The sequence below is a fragment of the Antechinus flavipes genome, chromosome 6 (genome assembly GCF_016432865.1).
Source record: "Antechinus flavipes isolate AdamAnt ecotype Samford, QLD, Australia chromosome 6, AdamAnt_v2, whole genome shotgun sequence".
Lineage (NCBI taxonomy): Eukaryota > Metazoa > Chordata > Mammalia > Dasyuromorphia > Dasyuridae > Antechinus > Antechinus flavipes.
The window spans coordinates 31,240,543-31,257,574 of record NC_067403.1 but is presented as its reverse complement, the minus strand read 5'-3'; the positions used below and the strand labels follow the sequence as shown (position 1 = coordinate 31,257,574).

At 32.1% G+C, this 17,032-nt stretch overlaps 1 protein-coding gene across 2 annotated transcripts in view; it reads left to right on the top strand.

Moving 5' to 3' along the window:
* Nucleotides 1–17,032, top strand: part of ATP8A1 (ATPase phospholipid transporting 8A1) — a 256,720-nt gene that overhangs the window by 45,684 nt on the left and 194,004 nt on the right. For both annotated transcript variants that reach the window (XM_051966099.1, XM_051966098.1), the window contains exons 4-6: nucleotides 405–503; nucleotides 4,788–4,833; nucleotides 16,373–16,413. In XM_051966099.1, coding sequence (XP_051822059.1) covers nucleotides 405–503; nucleotides 4,788–4,833; nucleotides 16,373–16,413 — 186 coding nt within the window. The remainder of the gene's footprint in view (nucleotides 1–404; nucleotides 504–4,787; nucleotides 4,834–16,372; nucleotides 16,414–17,032) is intronic.

Below are 17,032 nucleotides of genomic sequence, written 5' to 3'. Positions count from 1 at the left end.
AATAGATAACTTTTCAACTAATTTTCAGAGGAAAGTTTAGTCAGATAATGATTGATTACTGCTGAGAGAGAGTGAGATATCTAGAAAAAAGATTGGGCTGTCATTGACATAAAGATAACTAAACTGTTAGTTCTCTGTTATCACACAGACAACTAATTAGGTAGTCCATAAACGAGCATTTATTAATTGCCCTAAATGCCAGGCACTGTACTTTCCCATAAACCTGTTAATAGGCTCCCTCCTCTATTTGTTAGTTTGAACAAATTGAGACCACTGGCTCAAATATTTGAAAATGGAGCACAATGGTGTTCTCTAACATAGGAGACACTATAAAATTTTGTTATGAAAATATTACAAAACTCAGGTCGATTCTCATTGCATTTTTTTCTCTTCTATTTGAATAGCAAATACCTGATGTGTCACCAACAGGTCGCTATACGACGCTGGTTCCTCTCTTATTTATCTTAGCAGTGGCAGCTATCAAGGAGATCATTGAAGATATTGTAAGTCAATATTTTTCTAAGCAAATATACAACTTAATTATAATTTTGTTTTCAAGACTTGAAAGAAAATAGTTTTGGACCATATAACACTTTGTCACAGGATGTCTGAAATGTCTGATTAGGTTAAAAATACAGAAACTGTGCCCCCATAGCAGAAAAGTATTATTGTAGAATTAATATTATAAAAAGTTTCAGTATCCACCTATGGTTTTTATAATCTGGCAGAGAAATAACTCAATAAATGAAATGCAATAATTGACCTTGAGGGACTTCAATATCCAGGTATTATATTCCATCAATGGAGCTAATAGCCATTAAATTACCTTCCTATTAAGTAGCTTTGGTCCATTTTTTTCTTTTCATTACTTTCAAACTGTCCTTTTCCTTCTTAAGTTTCTTTGACCTTTTTTATTTCAGTTCAATAGTTCTAAGTTTACTTTTTCTTCCTTTTTGAAAAGCCCATTTGCTATTTTTACAGCTGCTATGAGGCAATGGAAAGAAAAGAAAGTCAAGGTTAGAGCTATTTTTTTTCTTCTTTTTCAGCCTCATTTTAGCAATCTTACTTGAGGCAGTCAAGATTCCATTTGTCATGTTTCTTGGTATTTTTTTTTTGCTTCACTGAATTGATTCTCAAGTTATTGAGCTTTCATCAAGCTGCGAGACAACAAAATGAGTTTCAGGGAAAAATTCTGAGACATCTGTTCCTTGAGTTGTTTTATATGGATATTATTTTTCTAAGAGAGAATTAATATTTCTCTTCAAGACCAATCTGGGCAATCACTCAGAGGACTCAGATGAGCTATAGAATCTCAATTCAGTTTGTTTTCATGAATTTTAATAGGTCAACTAAAGTTTTAAATCATCAGTATTGGTCTCAGACATCTAGAAAGTCTGGGAATGTGTGTATGTGTATGCATGCACTCTCAAAGATAACATAGCCTTCCTGTTTGAAAATGAAGTAACTGGTATTGATCATCCACTAGAAAGAATGAAGTCACTTTGTCCATACACTGCATGCAAATTTAATTCTAGGACCACTTATTACCTATTACCTATTTTTAATACTTATTAATTACCTAGGAGTTCCTTTTGGTAGAGATTGGCCCTGTTCACAATTCTGCCTTTTTGTTCTATAGTCTTTTATTTTTAAAGAATTTATTTCTGCCACTTAGATTCCCAATCTTTCTGCAGTAATTTTCCTTGTTCTTTGGCCTGAGAAAATCTAGTACCTATTAGACTAAATTTTGAGATATTTGATTGAATTAATTGGTTAATTTTTATCAATAAATGCTTGTCTTATTTTTTGCAATATTATTTGCTGAAAATAGAAATAGCTGAATGTGTTAAATGGACAAGGAAGTTTCACCATACATACTTAATTAATGCTTGTTATATGAAACATATGAAAACATCTTAATCAAAGATTAACACAATGAAATGCATTATTAAGTATAAAATATTGGTGATTAGCTAAATTGCAAGTAATTACAGGGCAATTGGACCAAAGCAGTTAGCTTGGAATGGGAAGAGGGGGCTTAAACTTAGTTCATTCTACAACAGAAAAAAAGTATTTTGTTTGTTTTTTTCCCCTGAGGTATCAGAGCTGTATTTACTTATTTACTGGAGAGGATACATATAATTTAGGAGGATATACTATCCCTAGTTTTTTTTTTTTTTTCTTTTTCCAGTTTTCTCATGAATTGGTACATTGTTTGCTCATAACCAGAATAAAGTTATAAACAAGCTTAAGGATAATAGGTGAAGTTATAGGACAACTTGAAGTTTTAAATTCTTAAACTTTCAGTTTTTTGTCCCTCTTTGGGGTAAAGGATGTTCTTTTAATTTTTTCTCTTAATGGTGAGATTCAGGTAAATTCACAAAATACGTTATAAACAAAGTGGAAATATATTTCCTTGTTCAAATCTGATCTCAGACATTTACTTGCTGTGTGACCCTGGGCAAGTCACTTAACCCTGTTTGCCTCAGTTTTCTTATCTATAAAATTAACTGGAGAAAAAATGACAAACTGCTCTGGTGTCTTTGCCAAGAAAACTCCAAAATGACATCCTGAAGAATAGGACATGATGGAACAACAACATCACAAACATATTTTAGAGCCTAAAACATTTATATTTTCTGAATGCCTCAAATTCAGATCTCTTTTCTTATTACCTCTGCTCCTTCCATTCTTCTTTAAAAATAATGAGGAGACAACCATGATTCCAGAGGACCAATAATGAAGCTTGCTGTCCATCACTTTACAAAGAAGTGATGGACCCAGGTTGGGCAAAAAGAGATGTGTAAGTTTGTACATGAACAATGGAGGAATTTGTTTTGATATTCTTCGTAAGAAAATTTGCTGAAAATGTTTTCTTTCTGGGGAAACATGAGGAGGAGAAAAAAATTATGTGCAAATCTGTTCATAGCGGGGAAAATATGCATGTTTAATATATGTGTGTTTAACAAATGCATTTCATCTTTAGCACCAATTTTATCGAGACATGATAAGAATAATAATCACCAAATTTGTCATATTTGAAACTCCTTGTTAGCATGTCAACTGTTGATTCTCTGAAAATAGGATATTGGTATACTGTCTTATCATCAGGCTCATCCTGGTGGGCTCACTTATTTATGAAGCAGTATTAATGTCTCCTAATCCTGGGTTACACAAATAAAACCATTTTCAGGTTGGTTATTTGTGTGTGTGTTATAATAAAACTTGAGAATTTACAAAATCCTCTCATTAGAAAGCCGTCCTTTTTTCCAATTAGAAGATATTTATAAATGTGTATAAAAATTTCTAATAATTAGAATGAAATGGGTTTTGGCCCCTATCACATTGCCCCAATCTGTGTCAGTCTCTTGTTATAGTAAGCTAAATCTGACTTTGGGTTTTAGATTACAAAAGATTTCTGCATTACAATTGCACTTTCTCACAATTTTAATGTATAACTGTTGCACTATGCTTTAGTACAATGTCCTAATAGAAGTCAGTATAATATCCAACCATTGCTTCTAGTAGAACAGTGGTTCCTAAACTTTTTTGTATATTGTTCACTTTGTGCTTACTTGACTATATTCTAACATACATTTTTTTTTCTTCTGTACTTCCTTTCTTACTCTAGTCTATATAATCTATGCCTTCCATATGAATATCATATCAAACTCTTTCTCATCCATCAATAAGTCAGTCTTTTCATTAAGTGTGAAATAATTTTAATATAGGTGTCTTTTAACAGTGATTTGTATCTAAAGAAATATGAAACAGGATGGAAAAGCCAAATTTTATGAACTATGTATAACTAGAAAGTCCCATTGAGTACTTAATAATAATTGTAGAAGTTTACTAACTTCTCTAAAGAGATAATTAATATGTTTATGATCAGTGTAGTAAATAATGTTTTTTATGGAAGAAAATTTAAAAATTCTCATGATACAATCTATTACTATTGACTTATTTTATATAATCTTTCCCTTAGCATAAAACAGTTTTTCATTCAGAGTTTTCCTAGCTGAGTAAACATACTTCTGATGGCCAGGTATTTGTTTTACCTAAAAAGTATCTTAGAAACTTGGAGTCATCAAGTCAATTCCCTCCTTGCATCAGGAACATTCTCCAGATTGGACCCAACCCATTCAACAATTTTGAATATCTTTTTTTCAGTGGGAAACTCGTTCAAACAAAGCTGCCTATTTCATTTTTTAACCTGTTTGCATTGTTAGAAAAACTCTTCCTATTAATTGAATTAATTTGTGCAGTCCCCATTTTCTAGAGCCATGTGGATCATCTGCTTTTTCCACGTGACAACTTGTAAATATTTGAAGGCAGCTGGCTTGGCCCTCTACTGCCTTCTTTCCTTTCCACTACATTTTTTTGTATTTTCTTCTATTTTCAAAGTCAAATAATCTCAGCTTTCTTCAGCAGGTTCTCTATGAGATATTTTTCATGATTCTCACTCACTTTCCTGGTTACCTTCACAAGAATATGTTCCAGTTTATAGAAGTATACTACATGGATTATTTATTTTTTCAGTTTTGACCTTCTTACCTGCATGCCTGTTCTTGGTTTTCCCTAATACTGCCTACATTCCCTCATCTTCTCATGATTTATCTATGTATATGTTAATTTAATTAGATATTAAAGTTGAGAAATAGAAGGAAAAAATTAAAAACAAATTAAATGGGGGAAAAACCCTTCATTTGGGGGTTGAATATTTTTGGTAGTGGGTTACAGCTATCACTTTTAATAATGGCACATCTCCTTTTGTTTTTATATTTCAGAAACGACACAAGGCTGATAATGCAGTGAATAAGAAACAGACACAAGGTAAGAATGATGGCTTCTCATTTTATAGGTTTCTAACATATTTGGAGAAGGAATGATACCGATTAAATATAATTCAATTTCAGAGACTATGTATCTCTTAGGCCTTTGTTTCAGTTCTAAAATCTGAGTTTCAGTATTTGTCAGCCTGACATTTAAATTCACATTAGAATGATTTACAATGGTAATATGTTTGGAAGATAATGTTTTTAATATAGTTAAATGCCCCAAAGCAGTGTTATTCTAAGTACCATTCATAAATTCAGTAGTTTCTTTGACATTATTGAATGCTGTAAAATATATCTGTGGTCCTCAGGGTTTCTTCAAAAAATGTAGTCAAGGTAGTGGTCTAAAGTTTAGTTATGACAGGTGAAAGATGCTAGAAGAGCACTGAATATAACTTTGAGAAAGTCATAGAATCTATCAATTATCAAATTTTTCTTCAGAAATACAAAGCCAGATTTTATTATATTTCAGAATGCCCTTAGAAACCTTCTCCCACAGAGAAGCTGTTAGCTTCTTTGACATTATCTATTAATTTTTTAATATTTCCTTAAATAAAACTCAATTAGGAAGGTAAATCTGTTAACAAAGCCCCTTGTTGTCATACCAACCGATATTTAGCAAATCCATATTTCATAGAAGATGGCATTTGAGATTTGGAGGAAACTAGGGAGTCTGAGAAGGTGAAGAAGTATGTGTATTCCAGGCAGAAGGTGATAGTAAGCCAGAAGATGCAATATTGTGGGACAAAAAACAAGAGTATTTTGTAGGTTTTCCTTTATTTAATAAGAGTGCTGGACCTGGAAACAGGAATGAGCAGAGTTCAAAGGAAATCATTCAACTTCTGTCTACCTCGATTTCCTCATTTATAGCATGGGTAGAATAATAGCAGTCAATTTCTTTTGTTGTAGTTTTGTGAGGATCAACTGAGATAATAATTGTCAAGCACCTTGGAAAGTACATTACTATATAATGATCCAACTGTGATTGCTAAGTCAATAGCACTCTCAATAGAGTGATCCAAGACAATGCCAAAGCACTCTTAATGAAAAAATGCTATACTTCCAGACAAAGAACTGATGGAGTCTGAATGCAGATCAAAGCGTTTTTTAATTTTCTTTTTCTTTTTTTGTCTGTTTTCTTTTGTAATATGACTAATATAAAATGTTTTACATAACTGCACGTGTATCATTATTTACCTTTTCAATGTGGGGAGGAGGTTGTAAGAATGGAGAGAGAATTTGGAGCTTAGAGTTTTAAAAAATGAATGTTAAAAATTGTTATACATAATTGGAAATAAATGAAAATTTCCTCTGAAGAAAAAAGAAAAGCTTTTGAAAAAAAGAAAGCTTTGAAACATAATATAACTTTGATGATGATGGTGTTTACATATGCTCTCTTCTATAGATGGCTACCATGGACAGAAAAGTGTTCAGTTGCTGTTATAGCCCTAACTGTTGTCAAAGTTGACCTAGCATTATGACTGAAAAAGAGCCTCCTTTTTCTCACAGTTGCCTACCACCATAGTCTGGCACTTATAGCTGCTACTATTTCTTAAAAATATTCACTGATTCTCATTCTCAAAGCATTTCAGATAAAATTATTCTGCTTGGCTATTACAGATATTTTTTTGTCTTTCTTGATCCATACATCATTGAATTGACAGAATTACTCTTTTTCAGATTTTCAAAAGAAAAAAACACTGGAATATATTTAGCATGCTTCTGATAGTACCATTTCTATCTTTAGAAATTGATATCTCCAGAAGAAGCTTAGCCAATCATAAACCAGGGCATATAGAGCAAATTTAGTTTCAGAAGCTAAATGTGGGGGGTAAGGAGCTTGGAGCTATAGAAGTTTAAACAACAGGTTTTTTTGCTATGAATTTCATATCTGAGGAATTATTGCTTTCACACTAAGACTTTGCAATTATATTGTGAGAGAAAAGAATCTCTTTTTTGACCCAGTTTATGCATATTAGTCACATTTTTGGGCTTAGCAATTTGGCAGCTGAGGGAAGATAAGAAAAATGTTTGAGGAGGACACTGTTTGCTGTTAAATAACTCAATATGCTAGATTTGAAAGCAATCTGTTGTCATTAGAGCTGAATGAGGTCCCAATTTGCTTTGTTGAATTGGAGAGGAAAGGGAACTATTGTTTTGTTTTGTTTTTTAATAGACAATTAAGCATCAAACTTGTCATTTTCAAAAGACTTATCAAGAGATCACTTTACCTTCCCAAGGACATCTTTTTCTAGGGAATTTTATTAACTATTAACTCTGTTAACAGATTGAAGAAGAAACACTTTTATCCTTTAATTTGCTTAGGGAAATTGAAGTATTTTTCTCCTTTATCTTTCTTGGTTAATAGCCACTTTGGAATCCTAGAACTTCCCTTTTCTCCTGCTATATGAGGATCAGCCCACGTCCATTATCTCATTCTCACTGAGGAAGCTGTCCTTGGTACAGAAAACTGCTTACCCCAGAGGTTCATATCATTCCACAGGAGAGTCCCTTCTTTAGTGTAAGACTAGATATGTCTTAATACCCCTGAAGGCTTACAGAACCAGACTTTTTAACCATTTTATTTTTTATTATTATTTATTTAATTAACAAGCAAGCAGAAACACATCTACATATAAAGAACAAGAAAGGGTACATAAACAAACCCTTTTTACTTTGTTCTAAAAGTGTATATTAGGTTTAACACAACTGTAATAAGATTACCCAGTTTATCTAAACATTATTTTGTTTCCTTATGTATATTTTTTCCCTTTTATTTTTTGCAATGTCGTCATTACTCCATCCTGCAAAAAGTAGCTTGCCTTTGAAATAAATATGTGTTGTCAAGCAAAACATCTCAACACATTGGCCATATTTGAAAATACATGTCTCATTATCTAGCTACATTTATCAGAAATGAAGTGATTAACTTCTAGCTCTTCCTTTCCTAAGTTGAAAAATAATCCTTTTTATCAACTGTCAACTCATGGAAGCCCAAACTTGCAAATTCAAATGACAGTTGCTTCTGTCTGTTTAACCCTGGGGACAAGATCCACTTACTGGAACTTGGTAGAAAAATTGTTGACTACTCAATGACCATGAAGTAATATTAAAAGAGGAAAAAGATTCTCCCTCAGACTTATAAGACAAAGTTTTAGGAGGAAAATGGCAGATATTCCATTTTCTTGTCTCATAGCTTTTGAATCTTATGATACAAAATAATTTTTAACACTTGCAAATAAATGAATAATTCTATTCACTTATTTGCAAGTGTTAAAAATTATTGTTCCATTATTGTTGTTCCACTAACTAGTCCTTAATATATATTTTTTAAATCAATTTAAAAATCAAATTTTTAAATCAATCATTTCCATTAAATTGGGAGAGCTGGTCAGATTTCTTACTGTTTTTCTTTCTTTTACTTTCTTTGAGAATATTAACCATCTATAAAAAAAATGTCTCTTTGATCTTGATCTCCTCTGAGTTCTTGAAGTTCTTAGCCTGCTACTCCCCTTTTCATTTATCTACCCCATCCCCCTATTTGGCTGTGGTTTCTCCATCTGCCCAGACACCCAATCGCCAACTTGCCCAAGAGCTATTTAAAGTTGTTATTTCCATGACTCAGGGAGTCAAAAGTTGAGGGATGATGAGGGGTACTTTCTGAAACATACTAGATTATTATGTTTATAAAACACTGAAGAACTCAAAGGTTTACCTGAATTAGAATAGTTGGGAATATATATTTTTTAAATTGCTTCATTGATTAGCTCTAGTTTATATCTGTAAAGAATGAAGACCTTTTAATGATTGAAAAAATCTGATTATTTTCTTTTCCCTTTTCAATATTGGTATGCCTTCATTATTGAGAATAAGCCAAAAGAGAATTTTGAAAGGTGAGATTAAATATAGTAATTAGACTGATGGGATGCATTAATATAATACATTTCAAAAAAAAAAAAACCCTAGTTTCATGGTGCTTGATTTTATGTTGCTGTTTGAATTTCGTATCTATAAATATCTGGTCAGAAAATTAAGGAAATAATGGTAAAATAGACAGAATATTGGCTTTATTATCTGGGTACATAAATCTTAGTGAGGAAGAAGTGTTTATTTGTGGGGAGACATTTTCTAGATTTTCATTTTTGTATTGTAAATGAAACCAGCACACTGAGACTGTGGAGAATGCCAAGTAAAATTGCAAAGGAATTTTAAAGATATATTACTCACCATTATCGAGTACTTTCAGAGTTTCAAAACACTTCTACAATAATTCTTTGTTAGAAGCTATTCTTATGTCCATTTTTACAGATGAAAGAACTAAGTGAGACTCAGTTTTAAGTGATTTACCTATGGTCAGGTCTATATGAGTCCAGATCCAACATTCTGTTTACAGGGCCACAGTGCATATTTAATACAAGCTAAAATAGGTTACATTTGATTATTTATTTAACTATTTATGATTTATTGACTACCTTGCTTTTTGCTTATTTTTCAAACCAAATCACCCTTTCTCTTCTCACCTTTAATGTTAAGGTCAAACTTGATAGTCTGGTAGAAATCCATAACCCATCTTTTCCTCTTTCTCTTCAGAGAAATCCAAACAAATGGCATCACCATGTTTCTCAGATAGCAGAAAGGCAGTTTCAGCTTCAAAATTAAAATTATGCTTTTTTTCCCCTTCTAATTACCTCATTCCCCCAACCGTGAATGCTCATTTAATGAGTACCAGTTATATCAATGACAAAATTAGACATTTAGAGGAATTCAGTGAGAAAGGGGATGCGGGTCCAGATTTCAAAAAGATAAGCCAGCTACACAAATGTCTTTTTCTAGAGTGTATTGTAATTAAACGTCATTAAAAAGGGGATAAACTAATGGTTATGAGAATATAGAGGAAAGAAAGATTATACTAAACTGAGGAGGGTAGAGAGAAGGCATCTTTGATTAGTTGTTATCTGAACTTGGCTTTTAAAGGTCAGTGAGATTTAAATGGGTAACAATGTATGTGGGAGGTAGAATGGAGTTGGTTGGGACAAGGGAAATGAAGCAATGGGACATGTCACCCTATGAAGTGCAGCTTTTTCTCTACCAGCTCTTCCCAGAATTCTAATAATTGGAACTGCCTTCTGCTTATTCTGGGACCCAGCATGTCTTCTCTGCTTGCTGAGTTTCTCCTGCTAGCCAGTTTAGGTTGTGAGAGACTATACAGTCATTTTCTCCTCTCCTAAAGATAGTCTTACATTGATTTATTTATTTTAAGCATTTGCACAACTGTGGGAACCCTATCCTGGGGAGATCATTATAAATTAGGAGATAAGCTTACAATGTGTAAATTTACAATGGATTTAAAAATGAATGCTGGCCCTATAAATTAGTACTCTTTCTTCTTGGCTTTCTCATTTTTTTTGGCAAGGTCTCGTACTTGATTAGAGATTATTTGTAGCTTGTTTGAATGATGAATTCAGTGGGAGACATAATTTATGACTCAAATTTCAACCATTAGCTTCTCCCTGCTTCCGTTGCCTGGAATCCAGTCTTGGAGTATAGGGCAGGGATTTCTCTCCTGTCACCTCTCAGGGGCTTAGAGATATTTTTCTATCTCTTTCTCCCCTCTCATTTTTCCAACTTAGCTCCCTTATGAAATAATTCTCTTGAGGGAAGTCACTGGCCCCCTGGCCTTATACTGCCTTAAATTATCTGAAAAGGTGCATAATGAATATCTAGAATAATCTATAAATCTTATCTCACCAGAGTAGTCACTGTTGGATTGATGTTAACTAGAAATCCCTGATGGAGTTTTATCAATTTTGAAAAAAGCAAAAAAAGTTCATGATTATTTGTAAGTGGAAAAAGTTAACAGGAATGATGAATATACAATACCAAGTAAAGTTTCCGAAAGATCTTGATGAGCTAGAACACTGTGAAATCTAATAAGATAAAAGTACAAACTAGAGTTATGTACTTAGTTCAAACAATCAGCTGGACAAATAAGAATGAGATGGGGATGTCTTTCTAGAAAGTGATTTATCTGAGGGGAAAAAAATCTATGTTTTATTATACCACTAGCTCAGGATGTGACAGCCAAGAAAACAAGTGCAATTAGAGGTACAATAAGTCAAGGACTGCGGAGGTCCCTATAATTAGCCATAGTCAGACCACTTCTGGAGTATTGTGTCTGGTTCTGAGAACTGCTTTCAGATGGACATATATAAAGATTGGTTGAAGGGTCTAAAATACACTCACACTCACACATATAAGCAAAAAGATTGGTTGAACGGTCTAAGAATATAGAGCTTGTCAAATTAAGACATAATAGTTTTCCTTAGGTACATAAATAGCCATCAAAGAAGAAGGAGTTGTTCTTAATGTCTCCTTATTGAATTGGTAGCAGTGGATAAAAAGATGCTAATTTAAGTTTAAGTGAGTAAACATTTCCTAACAATCAGAATGGTCCTACAGAGCAGTGGGTTTGGTTGAGAGAGAATGGATTCTATCTCTTTGGAAATTTTCAAGCAAAAGCTACTTGATCACCTTTTGAATATATTTGAATTAGACTAATCTCAAAGATCCTTTCCAACTCTGAGATTTGGGGGATTATGGAAATCATGATTTTCTAATCCTGGAAGACCTTTCTCTGACACTAGTCTTTGGTTGTTAAATTGTTAAATTAAATTTGGTTGTTAAATTGAATTTGCATATTTTATGTACTATTTCTCTGTGCTAAGGAAGGGTTCTTATTTTTGGAGGTTGTCTCTTCCACTCCTGATTAACATTGAAACTCACGAATGAGTCTGTAAAGTATAAACTCCTCGAGAGTAAAAATACGTTGGTTTTTTTGGCCTTACTGTATTCCCAGCCCCTAAACACAGTGATTTGTATGCAGCAATCAATCAGTGTTTGTTAAGTGATTGTTAAATTGAATTGACTTCTCCTATACCATTCCCAACAAAAGGTCTCTTTGACATTCATGAATTCATCCAGTTCTGATTCTGTTCCCCCTGTAACCTCATTCAGTATTTTCTTGGCAAAGATACTAAAATGTTTTATCATTTCTTTCTGCAACTTATTTAACAGATGAGGAAACTGAGGCAAAGTGACTTGGCCAGTTCACACAACTAGTAAATGTCTGAGATCAGATTTGAATTCAAATCTGAGTTTTCCTGAGTGCCAGGTGTGGCACTCTATCCTCTACACAATCTAAATATTAAAAAAAGTTTTTTAAAATTGTCCACCAAAAGTAGCTTTCACTCCAAAATAGCTTCAAGACTTTAATCTTCTAGACGCTGTTCTTTCTTGTTATTTGCCATTCATTCTTTTGTCATCAAAATAAGAACAATCCTTGTTATTTTATTTCTTTTCTCACTTTTTATACTTTGAAAAATAGATACTTTATAACGTATATTTTATAGTATAACTTATTTATAAACGTATATATATATAGAGAGAGAGAGTATACTTTCTAAAGTATACTTTATACTTTGAAATCTGAGCTCATTTAAGAGATCCTTTTCTATTTCTATTCTTATTAGGGTAAGAGTTCTTACTATGAAATCATAAAGTTGTATTTTTTTTTATTTAAACAAATAACCATTTTTTAATATAACAGGTAATCCCATGTATTTTGTAAACACTTAAAAACAGTAAAAACTGAGGAGTGCATAGATGGAGTTTGCTACCAAAAAAATGCTTTAGATCCCCAGCAGAGACTTTTGCTTTTTCCTTATCTTCAAGATCATTTATTGTCAGTGTTGTACCTGAGAGTCTCCCAGCTTTCTTGGATTATCTTCTATTTTATTAGTTTCTCCTCTTGAGACCAGGCTTGTCATTTCTCTGAGCTCATCTCCAAATTCTTTTTTTTTTTTTAAGTGCTTAGTTTTTTGTTTTTTTTTAAAGCTTTTTTATTTTCAAAACATATGTACAGATAATTTTTCACCATTACCCTTACAAAACTTTGTGTTCCAAATTTTCCTCCTCTTCCCCAACCCCTCTCTTAGATAACAAGTAATCCAATATGTTTTAAACATATTAAAATCCATATTAAATTCAATATATGTATGTATATTCATGCAATAATCTTGCTGCACAAGAAAAATCAGATTAAAAAAGATCTTCAAATTCTTTTAACAAATATTGAATATTGTGGCATGAGAAGATAATTATGGAATTATGGGTGTGAAGCCTTGATATATCCATATCTGAATAAATGAAAAAGGTATGTTAAAGTACTTGATAAACTTAAAATATTATATAAATGGCAGCTATTGTATTATTTCTACATAATTTCCTTTATTGGAACTCAGAAAACAAATCAGAATTAAGAAGACTTAGTCATTGCCCTTAAAAAGTTCTCAATCTAAAACCATCAATAATAAATATGTAATATATGTGTGTAACAATATATAGGATGTCTCATAAATCAGTACAGTTTCAATTTGATGTAATTTAAATCTTAATATTTTAAGTTTTAACAGCTTAAAACTACACTAAGCTCTCAGGGACATTCTGTATAGCTAATAGGACACAGGACATAGTTTTCAACTTTCTCTTCATTGCTTAATTGTAAGCAATGTTTTCATGGAAGGGAAGTAATGACAGAAGCAGAGAATATAATGTGTGGACAGTCCAAGGCCACAGAATGATAGGACAAAGATGATAATAAAGAGAATTACAGGAAAATAAGGTCAAATTTTAGATAACAAAAAATGTCATAGAATGAAGGAGATAACCGCAGGACCAGATTTGATGGAAGAAAAGTGTTTACAAAATACATGAAATTGTCAGTTAAATCAAAAGATAGTTATTTGTTTAAAAAAAATAAGAACTATAATGACTTTATGTTAAGAACTCCTACTCTAATAAGAATGATGGAAATAGACAAGGATCTCTCAAATGAGCTCAGATTTTTTAGGTTGAGTAAATGCTGGACTTCTGACTCTGGATCCTCCCTTATTTTCACTGCCCCATATTGTATCTTTGTGTTTATAAAAGCTTCTTCCTATGTTGATAATTGCAAAATCATACCCATATACCAGCTCATCCACCTGGCACATCACGTAATCATCGTATCTCCATGTTGAAATAGGCCTGAACAAAAAGTACAGCACAGACAGAAGGAATAGTTCTAATTGCACTTTCTTGTTTATCTCTCTTTTATATAAACTGCTTAATTTTGTGTGTGATCTGTTGTTTTTCGTATGAAAGCCACAGGGAGGCAGGCGGAGTGGAAGGCACCTGTGGGCCAGGGATGTACTCAGAAACATACAACTATAGATCCACACCTGGAAGGAGCCCCAGGAACTATGTAGTCCAGCAGCCCAACCCACCTCCTCCCATCCCCACTCCCTCTACTTAGAGATGCAGAAATGGAGGCTTTGGGAGACTTACCTAAGATTGCACAAGTAGCTAGGATCAGAGATAAGATTAGAAACCAGTTCCTTTAATTCCAAAGCCAGGACTCTTTCTGCTGTACCACCTTCTCTTTCTTAATATTTATTTCAATTTTTAAAAGATTGGGCTCCCCTTATCCTAATAAACCCAGCCATCTACAATGCAGTATAGGATCTTTAATAGTTGTTATAGTCAAATGGCCTCTCCAAACCTAGCTCTGCTAGTCTTTCAAGTAGAGAAACAGTATTTTATTAAGGCTATAATCAGCTTTTCTAGCTTGATTATATTTTCCAGATTTTTCTCCATACTGGAATGATATTCTAGAATCCAGCATCGTCTCTGTCCCATCTTAAAGAGTTGCATTTAAGACATGTCTTTCAGCACATAGAAATATTGATTGATATATAGTAAAAAATAATAATAATAAATCAAATTATTTGCAAAAAAATTAAGTTAAAAATTATACAGGAAAAAAAATCTGCCAGATTTTTTTAAAGTTTATGTAATAGTAAGAGGGTATAAAACTGAAGATATTGATTAGTGAAAACAGAAGCCTAGAACCCTAAAATTCAAAGCCATGGCAACATTTTTCATGTAGAGAAAAAAAGCACCAAACCCTACAGAGGCTAAGAATTCATAATACGAAATATGTCATGAATTGTAGACCTTTTTCCTCCTTTTATTTTAAATTCATTTATATGTAACCAAAACCTGTTATTTAGCAAGATTCTAATCTCATCTGCAGCTAATTTGAAGGGTTAGCTCTAGTACAATTCATGTATTCATGTTTATGGGAATTATGACTCAACTCTTTCAGGAAAACAGTTAAAAGGAATGGAGAAGCTGTTTATAAACTATCTCAAAGAGTTTCAGATTATGTGTATTTGTATTAAACTCTGCCCAATATGCTGGAGGGTATCCATCAATAATTCACCTGTAGTTTGATGTTTTCTCTCTCCCAATACTACTACCATAAAAAATTAAAATATTTAGACTTGTGATTCCAAAATGAACTTGGCAAAATTCATCTGTTAAATACCAGTTCTCATTTTGGAACAATTTATTAATATTTCCTTTAAATTAGAATTTTGTTCAGCAAGGATATCAAATTATAATTTTAAATAATATAAGGTCTTAGAACAAAATATACTGCATGATGTCTTTCATGCCCATCAATGAAGCTGCTTTTCATTCATTTTTGGATAAGTAATTATCTGGTAATTGATAACCTATCAATTCACATAGGTTCAGCCACCTATAGCTATATAGTAACAGTAAAATTTGGGATGATTTCTTTAAATTTAAAATTTATTTATTGTTATGTCCAGGTTATTTATCTTATCTAAACATGACTTCCTCAACTGTAAAATGATCTCAAAGGATTTGAAAGTCCTTTTCAGTTCTAAATCTATTGTAAGATCATGCAATAAACCATTAATATGGCATAGTTGCAGTTTTATCCCATTTTCTTATATTGTAATACCAATTGAGTAGATTTTTAAAAATATCTATATGAGGTAACTTCTAAATTGTAATCACACAGTTGTTCCATTCTCTTTTTGCTAGTGATCTTTAATAACTTAAAAATTCAAGGATCTGTGATTTGATCTGGTTATATAGTCTCAATGTTTTTGAATCTTACTGTGCTCAAAAAATTTCATTGTTTTTGTTGTTCAGTTGAGTCTGCCTCTTAGTGGCCTCTTTTGGGGTTTTCTGGGCAAAAATTCTATAGTGGCTTGTCATTTTACAGATGAGTAAACTGAGGCTAGCAGAATTAAGTGTCTTGTCTGGGGTCATACAGCTATTCTGAATCCAAATTTAAACTTGGGAAAATATGTCTTCCTGACTTTAGGCCTAGCACTCTGCACTCTGGTGCCATATACCTGCCAAAATTCATTATCTTACAGCAAATTTAGTGATGAATCTCTTCAGATAGCTAGATGGAGAGCAGATATACAACCCATCAGCTAGCTTGTATTTATGTGTAAATCTATAAATATATAAACATAATATTTATAGATTTATTTTAAAAATTTACATTGCTTTTTTTTTCTAGAAAATAACCATCTAAAGTTACTATCCTATGAGAAATTTGCTTTTGATGATGGGACATCTTATCAAGATATGTTGTTGTGATTTTTTCTTTTCAGTTCTGAGAAATGGTGCTTGGGAAATTGTTCACTGGGAAAAGGTAAGTACTATTTTTATTTTGCTTCATTAGATAATTACTTTGAGATAATGCTATTATATTATCTTATTCATAATACTATTAACTAGCTTATGTAAGAAATTATGTAGGACTTCACTGATATTGGAATGGAACTTAATAGTGACCATATATGTAAATAATGTGATATGTGTACCATTACAGTGGTATGTGTATTCAATGTAGTGGTATGGATATTCAAATAGTAATGAACATTTAATGCTTTTACAGTATGCTAGAATGTATATTATTTTTAAAATAATTTTTTAAAATTTCTCTTTACACTATTGTATACTTTTAGTATTTTCAGAGGTTTTAATTAACCATGAATTATTTTATTTAAATTTTTTATGTTAAATCATTTACTGTCCAAATAAAAATAGTTTTAAAGATAATATAAAGTTTAAAAAATGAATGTTTATAATTTGTATGTGATACTTTAAGATACATAAATTACAAAATTCCCTGTCTCACAAAATATCTACTCTTTAAAATTACTACTACTTTTTTTTTTGGAATAAATTGTTTCCCTCAATTAATTAGATAATTAACTCTTAAATTGTATCATTCAGCAGTTAGTGAAAAGAGCAATAGTTTACCAAAA